General features: G+C 48.5%; 1 protein-coding gene across 1 annotated transcript; it reads left to right on the top strand.

The window, feature by feature from the left end:
* The first annotated feature begins 2109 nt into the window (after positions 1-2109).
* MS4A10 (membrane spanning 4-domains A10) lies at positions 2110-13296 on the top strand. The gene is made up of 7 exons (XM_043973264.1): positions 2110-2208; positions 6253-6473; positions 7703-7822; positions 8718-8774; positions 9695-9826; positions 11497-11604; positions 13005-13296. The coding sequence occupies exons 2-7, from the start codon at positions 6276-6278 to the stop codon at positions 13122-13124; spliced, it is 735 nt and encodes a 244-aa protein (XP_043829199.1). The 5' UTR covers positions 2110-2208; positions 6253-6275; the 3' UTR covers positions 13125-13296.
* The last annotated feature ends 231 nt before the right edge of the window (positions 13297-13527 follow it).

Genomic DNA, 13527 nt, shown 5'->3' with positions numbered 1-13527 from the left:
AGGCATGAATTAAATCGGGCCTCAGACACTCACTGGCTACGTGACACTGGGCAAGTCACTTAACCACTTCCTGCCTCAGTTTCTTCACCTCTAAAACAGGGACAATGACAGTCTCACCTCCCAGGGAGGTTTCAGGGATCAAGTGAGACAATCTTTGTAAAGTGTTTAGCACAGAGTAGGCATGGCGTATAGTAGGTGCTATATGTTAGCTATTATTAGTTGTAGTCGTCTACTTCTGTCTTAAAGACAACAAGATATTTGGAAAAGGAGTGTCTTCCAAATACCCAGTCAGAAGGGAGAAAATAAAACCTAACTATCATACCAGTTAGAGAAGAAAACAAAAGAAAAATCAAAAAGGGTTTTGAAAATCACTCCAATTTGAAGAATAACCCTATTTTAAGACATTAAGTTATTGATTACACTTACAACAGGAACAGACCCCCTGACGCTTATGTGGCCTGCCAGTATTTTTTCGGAATGTCCGTTTACCCATCTGCAAATGAGGGAGTGGTACTGCATGGTCTGGGGGGAGGGAGGGTTGTATCCCTTCCAACATTCAATGGTCTCCTTTTCATGGATATGAAACAGATGTCGAGGTCTCTGCCCCAGGAAGATTATATTATGACAGAAAAATAAACAGCCTGGGGGCGGCTAGGTGGCAAGGTGGATAAAGCACCGGCCCTGGATTCAGGAGGACCTGAGTTCAAATCCAGACTCAGACACTTGACATTTACTAGCTGTGTGACCCTGGGCAAGTCACTTAACCCTCATTGCCCCACCAAAAACAAACAAACAAACAAAACCAAAGAAAATAAGCAGCCACTAGGAGTTAGTTGCTCTGACAGCTGCCTGGGGGTTTCTGCTGCCAGCTCACATCTAGCCCGCTAGCCCTGCTGGATGCGGAGGTCCTCACTGGGGACTTACCCATCTCTGACAAAGGCATTTTCTTCTGGATGGATGGAGGGGCCTAGGGAGATTCCCAAACGCCCTGGTGACAGCACCCAGGCCTCTGGCCAATTCCTCATCACTGCTTCCTCAGAAGGCGTAAAAAGGAACTTGGTCACAAGGACCTTAACAGTCTTGAGTCACGTTGGCGTGAATGGGAAAAGAGCTGGAGTTAATGTCAGAGAGAAGGTCAGAGAGCAAATGCCTCTCTGGCCTCAGGTCCCTCATCTGTAAAATGAGAGAGCTGGACTAGATGGCCTTTGGGCTCTAAATCTGAATCTAGGCTCCCACATGATGAGGGAGATGAGATGGTAGCATAAGTGTTGGAGATGGAGCAAGGGGCAGATGTCAGGGATAAATATCTAATAAATCAGCAAGCATTTGTCATCCTTGGCCTATACTAGGCGTTAGGCAGGAAGCATAACATAGCAGAAAGAACATACAATTTGAAGTCAGAAGACCTGAGTTCAAGTCCTAATTCTAATATGTAACAGTTCTATGACTCTGAGCCTCAGTTTTCTCATCTGTAAGATGGGTATTGGAGTAGAAACCTGTACTAGCCACCACATATGCTTTGGAAACCATAAAGTAGGAAGAAAAAATGGGCTATTACTTAAGCAACCATTACATCTTTTGCTCAGAGTTAGGAAGGGGCCTACATTCTATTGGAAAATAAATTAGAAATAAAATAAAGTATATCTTATTTCTAATTTTTTTAAATTAAAAAGAATCAGCACACATTATCTGTAATGAGGATAAGCTAGAAGCCTTCCCAATAAGATCTAGGCTGAAGCAAGGAGGCTTCTATTATTCAGTATTGTACTAGAAATGTTAGCTATAGCAATAATAGAAGAAAAGGAATTAAAGGAATTAAAAATGAAAAAGAAAATAAAAAGAAATAAGACATCACCAGTCTATTTGGTCCTAATATGCTACCCTCAATCCTACTCACACCCTTACAGAACCTACAGTCCAATGGACCCCACTCACCCATCCTGCCCCAGAGAGAGAAACATTGCCTGAGTAAGGAATATGGAGAAAGGAAGAGATGATGCTGTTGCATCATGCTACCCGTGTAATCTATGCTAAGGGGGACTTTGGTACAGGGCCTGCAATCACAGGGGGAAGGGTGAGTCAGAAATGGGAATCAAAAGTCACAGCAGATGAGAATCCAAAGTCTGGCATGAAAAAACTTGTTTTGATTCTAGCAGACGACAGGAGGGAGCAGAAGACCAGCTGAGAGCAGATCAGCCCACCAGCAGAGTGAGTAGCCCTTTCTAAATCCCTGAAGGATAGATTCATAGACCATCAGGGCCCGCAGAGACCATAGATCACAGGAGGTCAGAGCTGGAAGAAAGTGTAGGTCACTTAGGCGAAGCTCTTCATTTTACAGAGGGGAAAACCAAGACCAGAAGAGAGAGTGACTGGTTCAAGGTCATTCATCAAGTCCATTGAAACTATTTCTCCAATGTAGGGGGTCTCCAAACTTTTTTGTTTATGCTTCTCTATCAGCAAAAAGTTTTGAAACATGACCCCCCCAAGTGTATATTCACTTATTTAAAATTATATGAATAGTCTGCTCTACTAATCAGCATGTGTATGATAACATTTATCCAAAAATACTCATTGTAAAAGGATGAGATAAAGATGAAATGGTATTTATTCCTAGCATCAATAGGGACTCGTTGGACTTGATTGTATGGGAGAAGACCTGTACTTTAGGGAAATCGCTTGGGAGACTGAATCAAGGATGGATTAGAGGGGAGGGATCCGAGGCATGAAAGCCAACTAGAAGGTTGTAGCACCAAGCCTGGGAGTCCATGCCTGTAATCTCATACCGGGAAGACTGGCTCACTTGAATGCTGTTGTAGTTCTGAACTGAAGTGGACTGAGGCAGTTGGGGTCTGTACCCCATTCCTTATTAATGTGGAGGGTGGGAAAGGGGGGCTGAAGCCAGGTTGCCCAAGGAGGGGTGAACCAGCCCAGGTTGGAAACAGAGTCAGTCAAGTTCAGCTGCACATCAAAGTGGGATCAGGCCTGTGGGTAGCCTCAGTCTATTAAAACAAAAGAGACTACTGTCATCGTCCATATGAGAGGTAATGAGGTCTGACCTTGGCTGGTTACTGTGTTAACAGAGAGAAAAGGACAGATGTGAGAGACCCTTTTGTTGTTCGGTCCTTTCAGTTGTATCTGGCTCTTCATGACCCCCTTTGGGGCTTTCTTTGTAAAGATACTGGAGTGGTTTACCACTTCTCCAGCTCATTTTACTGATGAGGAAACTGAGACAAACTGTATGACTTCCCCAGGGTCACACAGTTAGTAAGTGTCTGAGGCCAGATCTGACCTCAGGAAGACACAGTAAAGACAGAAACAAGATTTGGCCAAGAGTGGATGAGGCCAAGAGAGCTGAAGATGACCCTGGGGTGGTGAACCCCGGGGACTGGGAGGATGGCGGCACCTCGGACAGTACTAGGGAAGTTTGGAGGAGGGGAGGCGGGGGGAGGGAGGGGTAATGGAAGACATTACACACTCACCCCCCCCACACACATGCCAGCTCAAACTCTGAGACTCACTCTGTCCTAACCAAACGAAGAGGACAGCGGGGAGCGAGCGCTCCCTCTATCCAGCCCCTGGCCACCTTCCGCCTTCGGAGGGGTACCTGCCACTGGCCGGAGAACAACTAGAGGGAGCAGGGAATGAGGGGGGTGGGCACCTTTGCAGCTGCTTGCTTGGTTGGTTGTTGTCCTTCGTTCTCGAAGGGGCCCAAAATAACACCCCGATATCGGGGTCAAAGTACAGGGTGTCTGACTGTGGCTGATCAGACCGAGACGGTCTCCGAAGGCACCGATAGCCGCATGAACGTTATGCTGATTAGGTGATAGCCGGAGGCGTTCTGGTACACGTTGAACGATTGACTCACCAACAAAAGGTACACAGGATACCTTTGTACGTGTGATCTGCATTTACATTTTCTCCGTCACTTTCCAACCAAGAGAACAACAAATCACTCCCAGATGTGTAGTAGCATTTGCCAGTTTCCAGGCTGCCAATGCTCATGCTGAAAATTTAACAACGGACTCTCTTGTGTCTACGCACCTTCACACACTGTCCCCTAGCTGCTCAGTGGGGCCAGTACCTGGTCCATAGGAGGGAGGGGGCAGAATGGGGAGGGCAGGGGGATGAGGAGGAGGAGGGGCTGTGACGTTGGGTATCAAGGGTGGGTGGGATGAGACCCATCTTCCCGCCTTGTGATTGGCTCATCCCAAGGCCAGGCAGCAAGCCTTTATTAAGCGCACGCGGGGGTCCGGGCGCCGTGCTCATCCGGCAGCAACCCTCCAGGAAGCCCTGGCCCCACTTCTGGTGACCCCCGCTTTCTTGGGCCGAGAGCCCTTCACACTGGGGGCTCCCGAGTGTCTGCAGTCCTGCCCGGCTCGCTGCACCTCCGCAGTCCTAGAGTCAGTGGGAGCTCTGGGCTCCCACCGAGGGCAGGGACGTGGATGTCGATGTGTCCGCGGGGCCAGGAAGCCGCCTGGGATGTCCACACTCATTCTGCTCCAGAGCAGCTCTCACCGGTCCCTCTGCCCCAACTTTCTGCCATCCTCTGCGTTGGCCGAGGGGCCACCCCTAAACCACAGGCAGAGGGTAAAGAGAGCTGACGGGGCTATCCTGCTGCAAAGTGCGTTGGTCCTCACTGCAGCCCCGGGATGGCAGGGTCCTTTACAGATAAAGGAACCAAAGGCTCCAGAGAAGAGGTGACGTGGCCAAGGTCACACGGCCAACAAGGCGAGGCCTCAGACCTATCCTCAGCTCCCAGCCTGATGCCCCTTCCATGAGTCCCCGGCGGAGCGTGTTACCCCTGCCAAAAGGAGATGCCTGAAGTCCCGGGCAGTCCCGGGAGAATGCTCTAACCCCCTGATCCCAATCGCATCCCTCACTAGGCCCTGATGGTCCCTCTAATTATCCACTCATTCTCCTTCCCTCCTCCTAATGGCAGACGCCTTTAAAATACAAGTCCTGGGGCAGCTGGGTGGCGCAGTGGATAGAGCATCGGCCCTAGAGTCAGGAGGACCTGAGTTCAAAATCCGACCTCAGACACTTGACACTTACTAGCTGTGTGACGCTAGGCAAGTCACTTAACCCCAATTGCCTCACAAAAAACAAAACAAAACAAACCCACACACACAATAAAATACAAGTCCTTCTTTCCATCCCTCCTCATCCTGTGCACTCATTTTCCTGCCCCGGTAAGCCTCCTGCTGTCTGTAGCAGCCTCTCCTAAAAGGCCTGTGGCAACAGACAAACCACTCTGCTGCATGGAACAATGAAGGGATCTGAGTCACAAGAGACCTGAGTTCAAATCCTGGCTCAGACATTCACTTACCTTTCAACTCTACTGGCCTCGGTTTCCTTGTCCATTCAATGAAGAGGCTGAACTAGATCTGTGTGGTCTCTCTTCCAGTTCAAATTCTAGGATTCTTATTTCCACACCCGAAATAATGATAATGGGTCTGAAGATTTCAAAACAATTTGTAAAATTGTTTTTCAAAACAAAAAATATATAAAGATTTCAAAATACAAGATTAATCCTTGAACCTCATTACAACTACCTGTGAAATCAATAGTGTCTCACTGGAAATAGTATCTCCAATTTACAGATAAGGAAACTGCAACTCAAAAAAGTTAGCGTGGTGTTTTTTTTCCATGTCTATAGAATAAGGTATCAGAGTTGGACTTTTAATCCAAGGCTTCCTCACTGCAAGACCTGCATGCCCCATGATGCTTCTCATTAGGCATTCTCCAAGTGGTGTAAGGAAGCAGCCTATTTGCTTTATTTGGTTTTGGGTTTTTTTGTTTTGGTGGGGCAATGAGGGTTAAGTGACTTGCCCAGGGTCACACAGCTAGTAAACGGCAAGTGTCTGTGGCTAGATTTGAACTCAGGTCCTCATGAATGCAGAGCTGGTACATTATCCACTGCACCACCTAGCTGCCCCTCGCCTATTTGCTTTAGACTGTCTATACTAGGCAGCTAGGTAGCACTTCAGTGGATAGACCTTGGAATTAGGAAGACTAATCTTCATGAGTTCAAATCCACCCTCAGACACTAAACTAGCTGTGTGATCCTGGGCAAGTCACTTGACCCTCATTATCTGACCCCCCCCCAAAAAAAAGTGTTGGGGGCGGGGTTTCTTTCTCTAGCCCTTGACACAAAAGAACAAGGCTTCAATAGCAACTCTATCCACACCCCAAAGGGAGACCTGGACCTGAGAAAGGTACCTACTACTAATTAGACCTCTTCCCTTGGTGCAGAGCGACCTGTTGACCCCTGGGCAATGGCAGCTGGTGGAGAGAAATTTTATGTAGCCACCGGCGGAGTCAGGGGCCAGGTGGTGGCTGCCGCCATGATCAGTCCGGAAGAGAAAAGCCCGAGTCAGAAGTGGATGCTGGAGACGTCCCCCTCGGGGTCCTTCCTTCAAGAAGACATTCCCCATAGAATTCGGAGGAAGGCGGGACCTCTCACCGAGCTGGGAGTAAGTTTTGTTTTCTCCTAGAGGTGATCCCTCAGGCAGCTGAACCACTCACGGGTGCGTGGGTAGATAAGCCAACGACCGAGTGAGAGAGTGAGCGGCAGGAAGTACTTAGCCTAGAAATCCGAAAGCTTAGGGCTTCTTAACCTGAATTTAGTCGCTGCATTTTGCTGTAGTTGGTTTTCTTTGTCATCCTTCGTCTTTGACTTGACGCATTTAAAGGCACTATTCTTAGGTCAGTAGGTTTCACCAAAGCGAAAGGGATCCGTAGGTTCCTGACCAAGGGACCCCTACCAAGACAGCCTAAGAACCCCAGCTTGGGGGAAAGGGGTGCTGTCTTCCAATACTTCAGAGGGGGTCACCTGAAAGGGCATCTACCCACTGCTTGGCCTGGGAGGCAGAACCATACAAGGAGGCAGACATGGGCTTGAGGTGAGGAAAAACTCCCTAACAAGCAGAGCTGTCCCGTCGTGGCCGGGGGTCTTCCAGGTCTTCCAAAGAGGCTTAAGGCTCTCTTGCAAGGATGTTATCACCCAGGCTCCTTCTCAGGTAGAAACAGTAGAAACTGGATGAGGTGGACGCTGAGGCCCCTTCTGACTTCATCCCTACCCCCATCCCCAAACTGTCTGGTAATTAAAAGAGGAGGGAATTTAAAGAATGGAAAATCTGATGGAGGCTGAAACAGAAATGCTTCCGATGGAGCCCACCTCCCACCCCAGAGTTATTAATAGACTAACTATACAACCTCTGGGCCATCTAATCGCTGAATGATAATAATCACCATTACTCATCAGTAACGAGCTGAGGCAGCCCTGGGTAGTGGTTAAAGAGGCAGCGCCAGAGTCAGGGAGACCCCGATTCAAGTTCCACCTCAGAAACAGGCAGACTGGGCAGGTGACTTACCTTCTTGATGCCCCAGACCCCTCCCCGAGACTAGAAGTTGCAACAAAGATCTCAGACTCCAGACCCAACATTCTTCACTCATGGTGCAGTGAAGTTGGGCGGGGGTTGGCATCAGCAAGAGATCCAGCCTGCTGTAGGTATTCCTAGTCAATGAGACTTGTTTCCATAAGCCAGTGGGGACAGAAGGGGGAGTGAGGGCGCAAAGCTCATCCCTGGGACCTCAGTACTCACTCTCAAAGGCGATTGTGTGTTGTTATATCTCCAGGGTCTGGATCAGAACGTGAGCTGCCTGGTGTCTCTAGTCACCCCCTTGCATTCTTTGCCTCCAGGCCTTTCAGATCGTGAACGCCTTGCTCCACATCATCCTAGGGAGTTACCTGGTGACTGCTGTGAAAAATATCCACCTGGTGGCGATGAAGTCTTGGTACCCGTTTTGGGGAGCGTTCTTTGTGAGTATTGTGTATGGAAGGTCCAGCCGGGTCTGTTGCCTCATCTGTAAGGTGAAAGTTGGGAAAGAGACAGGTTGGTAATTATATCCTGTTGGGTTGGGTATCTCTCCACTTCCAGGTCTGAGGGACCTACATGAAGAAGAGCAGGCAGGCCTTTGATTTCATCAATTTGTAAAGTCTTTTTTTTTTTTTTTTGAGGCAGTTGGGATTAATTGACTTGCCCAGGGTCACACAGCTAGTAAGTGTCAAGTGTCTGAAGATCTGATTTGAACTCAGGTCCTCCAGACTCCAGGACTAGTGCTCCCACCTAGCTGCCCCAGTTTCATCAATTTGGGCTCAGCTTCTAGTGCAAAAAATTCCCTTCGTTGAGTCAGATCAGCAATTTATTATTATTATTATTATTATAATAAAGACCATCTGCCCTCCAGCCTTCCCAACCATGTTGCTCATGCTTACCCAATAGAGAGAGTTAACACCAGTGGGAGAAAGTGTTAGGTGAACCATGGTATCCTCTCTGGAGAGGAACTTGGTGAATTCTGGGTAACTGCTGATTCCTTCCCAACTCTACTAATGGGCATCCTAGGGATCACTGGTGACCAGATTCTAGTCTAATCTGCTCACTTCATAGAGGGGGAAAGGGGCGCCCAGAGATGTGGAGAGTCATACAGCTAATAGATGGCAGATGAGCTCTGGTCCAAATCCAGGGTGCTTGCCAATAGGACACACAAGGCTGGGGGTGCAGAGAGCTCGGGTTCCCCATGGCCACACAGCCAATGGTAATGCAGCCCTAGAGCTGACATGGCCCCAGGCTCTGTGCCCATCCTTGGGAGGAGGTCAGTGACAAGTTCACTCCTGGGGTCTCCATCCCTCTCATCGTCTCCAACCTTGTCCACAGTTCCTCTGTTCAGGAGCCTTGTTGATAATCATGGACGCAGGAAGCAACATGAAGCTGGTGAGTTCTTTCCAAGCCTTGAGTGAGGTCTATGATTGCAATTGAATTTCCAAGTGACCGGAGAGTACAGGAGGCTCTCCCAGACAGGCCAGCACACAGAATGTTTGGTTTGTTTTGGTTCAGACTCCTGCTTTCCCAAGGGAGCGTCTGTGTCCATTAACCTAAAATGATTCGCCCTTCTAAGAGAAAAGAATAGTATCCCCCCTGCCCTGCAGGAGGGAACCACCCTGGGCACAACAGTGAAGAATGTGATTGCTGCGCTGTCTACACCCCGCTGCCTAGCCTCCTCTTCCCATGGTCTTACCCCAGAAAAGGGAGGGGCTCAGCCCCGCTGAGGTGGCCATGACTGAATGACTTTTGGGGCTCTCCATCCTTAAATCAATTACCCTTGCACCAGGCCACAGTGTAACCCAAAGGAAGTTCTCCCCAACGGAGGCGGTACAGCCGACTGGGGAGGGAAGACAGGGAGGGGACAAGACAGGTTATCTCCGTTCCACTACGGGTCTCTTGGTAAAGCCAGCCCTGGGTATGTTGTATGCACGGGAAGCGAGCTGCATTGCTAAACGCATTCCAATGTGACCCAAGCTCATCTGGACCATCGATGAGGTGGGCTTGGGTATGGATCTGGGAATCGCGTAGTCTGGAGATTTAGGAATGCTTAGACTTGCCGATGTTCCCCTCTTTCCCTCCTCTAACCTTTTCACAAGAGCCACCAGGAATGTCACCCTGGAAAGGGAGGAAATTGTGGTAGCTTAAGACTATGAAATCTAAGGATGTCAGAGCCTACAATGTGGAACGACCTTCAGTGACCGCGTAGTCCGGCACCCCCCTTCTAAAGAAGATCCAGGCAGTGTCAAGAGGGGACGCCAAGCCTCCAGCTCTGACTTCCTAATACTGGCCATCTGCCTTTTTCCTTACAGAAGCCTCTGACCACAGTTATGAGCATCATTAACTGCTTCTGCGCACTGTGTGGGATCTGTGTTTTCTTTAAGGATTTATTTTGGGAGTGTCCTTTTGAAGCCCCAGTCTGGAGACCTTATCCCACCTCCACGGTGAGTGCACTCCCTCCAGAAATAGGAAGGCAGCGGGCCCACATCCAGGGAGCCTTGATCTCTGCTGCTCTGGGCTTGCTCTTGGGGATGGCGAGTCAGCCAGGAGTTGATTAACCTAGTGAATTTCTTTAACCCCGCCCCTCCCCCTGAAGGACCAGAAGACCTGAAGCCATCATTATCATAGCTGGTATCACAGAATGTCAGAGTAACAAATGACCTTAGGCACCCTCTACTCCTCCTCATTCAGTATCAGAGGTTGGCATTTGAACCCAGGTAGGTCCTTTGACTCCATCGGCAGTAATCATCTCACTGAACTACTCTGCCAATTTACTAAACGTGTGCTCTTGGGTGAGTCACTTAACCTTGGACTAGATGGCCTCTGGACTTTCCTGAACCTCAGTTTCCCCATCTGTAAAAACGAGGCAGTTGAACTAGACGGTTTCTGAGGTCCTCTCCAGTTCTAGATCTGTCATCTCAGTCAGTCCAAGCCCTGACTAAAACACTAGAAACTCCAGTTCACTGGAGGTTTTTTCTTTCTTTACCCCACACCCCAATTCTGTTGGGTAAGCCAGGAGACGGAACAAAGTGGAGTCATGTCCAAACAGGATAAGCAAATCCCAGGTTTCCAGACTACCATTGCTCCCTCTTCCTCATCATTTTCCAAAACTCAGGTCATTGCTCTGACCACGTGCTTCATCATCCTTTGGGATCCAGCAACAGGAGTTTTTTTGACTTGTGAGATTTGTATTCCTTTGGGGCTTCTAGGGAGCCCCTCCTGGCTTGCACATGGAATGCATTGAACTCATTCTATTTTTTATCATTAACTTTTTTTTCCTCAGGAAATACTCCTTTATTTAAAGTTTTGAGTTCCAAATTTCATCCTTCCTTTCCTCCCTCCCTTCCCCTCTCCCTAAAGGTGGTAAGCAAGCAGATATAGGTTATACATGTGCAATTATGTAAAACATTGCCATATTAGTCATTTTGTAGAAGAAAACTCAAGATCAAGAGTGAAGTCTTACATGAAACCCTGAACCCTTAACAAGGATGAGCCAGCAAGAAAAGATGTTTTACTCTAAGTCCCCTCACTAGGAATTCTCTAAAATTCTTTTTAAATTTTCGTTAAATTTTTTTGAATTTTCTTATTTTTTTTCCCTCAAAACCATTCAGTTGAACCAAAATACCCAGGAGGAATCCTTGCTTCTCCCCATCCTTACCCTCTCCAAGTTTAAAAAACAACACTGAGGGGGCAATGGATAAAGCACCGGCCCTGGATTCAGGAGGACCTGAGTTCAAATCTGGCCTCAGACACTTGACACTTACTAGCTATGTGACCCTGGGCAAGTCACTTAACCCCCATTGCCCCGCAAAAAACCACTGAGCCCCATCCTCCCTTTTCTCTAATTGGGCCTGGACTGGTGTTGGCAGCCAGTTGTGCCATGGGCATCTACCGGACCCACCCCTTGGCCTCTTGACCCCCTTGGCATCAGAAGGCACGAGAGTGAGTCCCAGCTCTAAGACTCATTAGCTGTGTGGCCCTGGGCAGTTTTGTCATTCATGAGAGGGGGTGATGCTGACATCCACAATGACATGATGCTGCTCCCAGGGTCCTGGTGAGGAAAGTACTTTTCAGGTCCTAAGGTGGGACAGCAAGGGTGCTGTTCTTGTTGCAGGTGCACCTGCAGAGGCTTGAGTTGGCGTTGCTGATCTTCTCTAGCCTGGAATTCTTTGCATTCATCTGTGCCATGATTTTATTGTGCAAGACCGAGCTGTCATCACAGGTGAGTGTCCCTGCAGCTAGGGTTCTCTGGGGGTGGCAGGGGGTAATCATGGCTGGAGCTCTGAAAACTCAGGAGGGGTCCACTGTGGGAAACTGCAGTCCAAAAGCTAGCATGGTCCAAGGCTCTGCTGAGAATATCGTAGGGGCACAAAGGATCAGGGACAGTCAGGAAGACTTGGGTTCAAATGTCACCTTAGACTGATAAATAATAATAATAATAATACTAACTAGCATTGGTATAGTGGTCTAAAATTTGCAAAGCAGTTCTAGATATGTTATCCCATTTGACTTACTAGCTATGTGATCCTAGGTGAGTCATTTACCTAGTGTGTCTCAGTTTCTTCATCTGTAAAAGAAGAGTGGTAGATTCAATGACCTCGGTTCTAGATCAGTGAGCCCATAACTTTTCCAAAGAAGACTGGAACACTTTCCCATGTTACCAAGCTATTTCCTGGGCTCTCTTCTAACTATGACCCCAAATCACAGGTTACTTCTTCCATAGTCTTCTAGGCAGATGCCCTGGGTCAGGGTGAATTAGTGTAATTTTTACTCTGGTGATGGAAGACTTGGCAGGAGATGATTAGGAGGAAGATGGAAGATCAGAGAGTCTAACAAAGGATGTCATGGGGACAGAGACACTGATGGAGACTCCTTTGGAGCCTGAAGGAACTTTAGAGACCACCCAATGTGAACAACTTCTACAATAACTCGAGGGTTCTCTCCATTGTACCAGTTGGCCACTGCATCTGGGGCCGTCTCCAGTCGTCCTGATGACTGGACCCAGATGGCTCTGGAGGAGAGTGAGGTTGGTGGCCTCCAACAGCCCTCCCTCACTTCAATCCAATTCACTGCAAGTCGTGACACCACCCCAACGTCATGGTCCTCTTCAGGAACAAAGAAGTAGCCATCTAGTCCAATTTCCTCATTTAACAAAAGAGAAAACAGAGACCCAGAGAAGAGAAGTCAGTTGCCCAAAGTTATGTTGCTAATCTGCGGCAGAATCTAGATAAAAACTCAGTCCTCCTGAGGGAAGCATCATGGTAGTAATAGAAAGAGACCTGCATCTCCGGGCAGAGGACCTGAGTTCAAACCCTACTTATTCCCTATGTGATCTTGAGCAAGTCATTTATCTCTCTGGGCCTCTCCTTGTCTGTGAAATGGGAAGGTGGGATATATGTTACAGTAGAGAGAGCACCAGACTTGAGGTCAGAGGACCAAAGTTCAAATCCCTCCCTCTGATACTTACTATGTGTGGTCTTGAGCAATTCACTTAATCTTCCTGGGCCTCTGTTTCCTGTCCTGAGTTCTCATCTGCCATCCTTCCTGTCCAGAGCATTACCACCCAAGAATGGAGACACTGCGTGTCGGTCCTGTGCTGACCTCGTCTGTTCTCTTTCTCAGGTGATGGATGGCATCTCGGTGGGCCCATTGCCTCTGGAGAGCACTGTTGACCCAATCACTCCTCCTCCAACTTACGAAGAGGTGATTAACGATGGCAAGAAGGAAAAGGCTGAACCCTGACAAAGCACAGACCAGAGGCTCTCCTCACTATGGCCTCAGTCCTCTTTGTGCTTGTCACTGAAGAAGCCTCACCTGAATTAAGGAGGAGGCAAGAAGGCACACGAGACTATGGACAGGGGGGGTAACTAGGAATTTCTGTACCTGAGTATAAGCTCCAAGAACTGGACCCTGGGCCCAGAAGTCTAGTGGTCTTCCTCCAACCTCCCACCTCTCCCCTTTGTTCTTTGTGGTTTGTTTTCTCGTACACTGGGCCTCCCTATCTTGCTGACCCCACCACCGATGTGCCAGAAGCTTTGGCCTGCTCCTCCCTAGGCTGCCTGGGCTCATTTAAAGAGTCGCCTATCTCCTTCCCCACCAGGGCTCCCCACACTTGTGTGGACCTTGGTGAAGATGCCCCACGGCA

The sequence above is a fragment of the Dromiciops gliroides genome, chromosome 6, assembly GCF_019393635.1.
Source record: "Dromiciops gliroides isolate mDroGli1 chromosome 6, mDroGli1.pri, whole genome shotgun sequence".
Classification (NCBI taxonomy): Eukaryota; Metazoa; Chordata; class Mammalia; order Microbiotheria; family Microbiotheriidae; genus Dromiciops; species Dromiciops gliroides.
Note: the sequence above shows the minus strand (reverse complement) of the source record. Positions and strands in the feature narration are given on the sequence as shown.

Excerpts from the sequence above, each read along its gene's own strand:
- MS4A10 (XM_043973264.1), top strand. The coding sequence starts at position 6,276 with ATGGCAGCTGGTGGAGAGAAATTTTATGTAGCCACCGGCGGAGTCAGG. Across the intron at positions 8,775-9,694 it reads CAGGAAGCAACATGAAGCTG|AAGCCTCTGACCACAGTTAT; the intron begins GTGAGTTCTTTC and ends TTTTCCTTACAG. Across the intron at positions 9,827-11,496 it reads GACCTTATCCCACCTCCACG|GTGCACCTGCAGAGGCTTGA; the intron begins GTGAGTGCACTC and ends TTCTTGTTGCAG.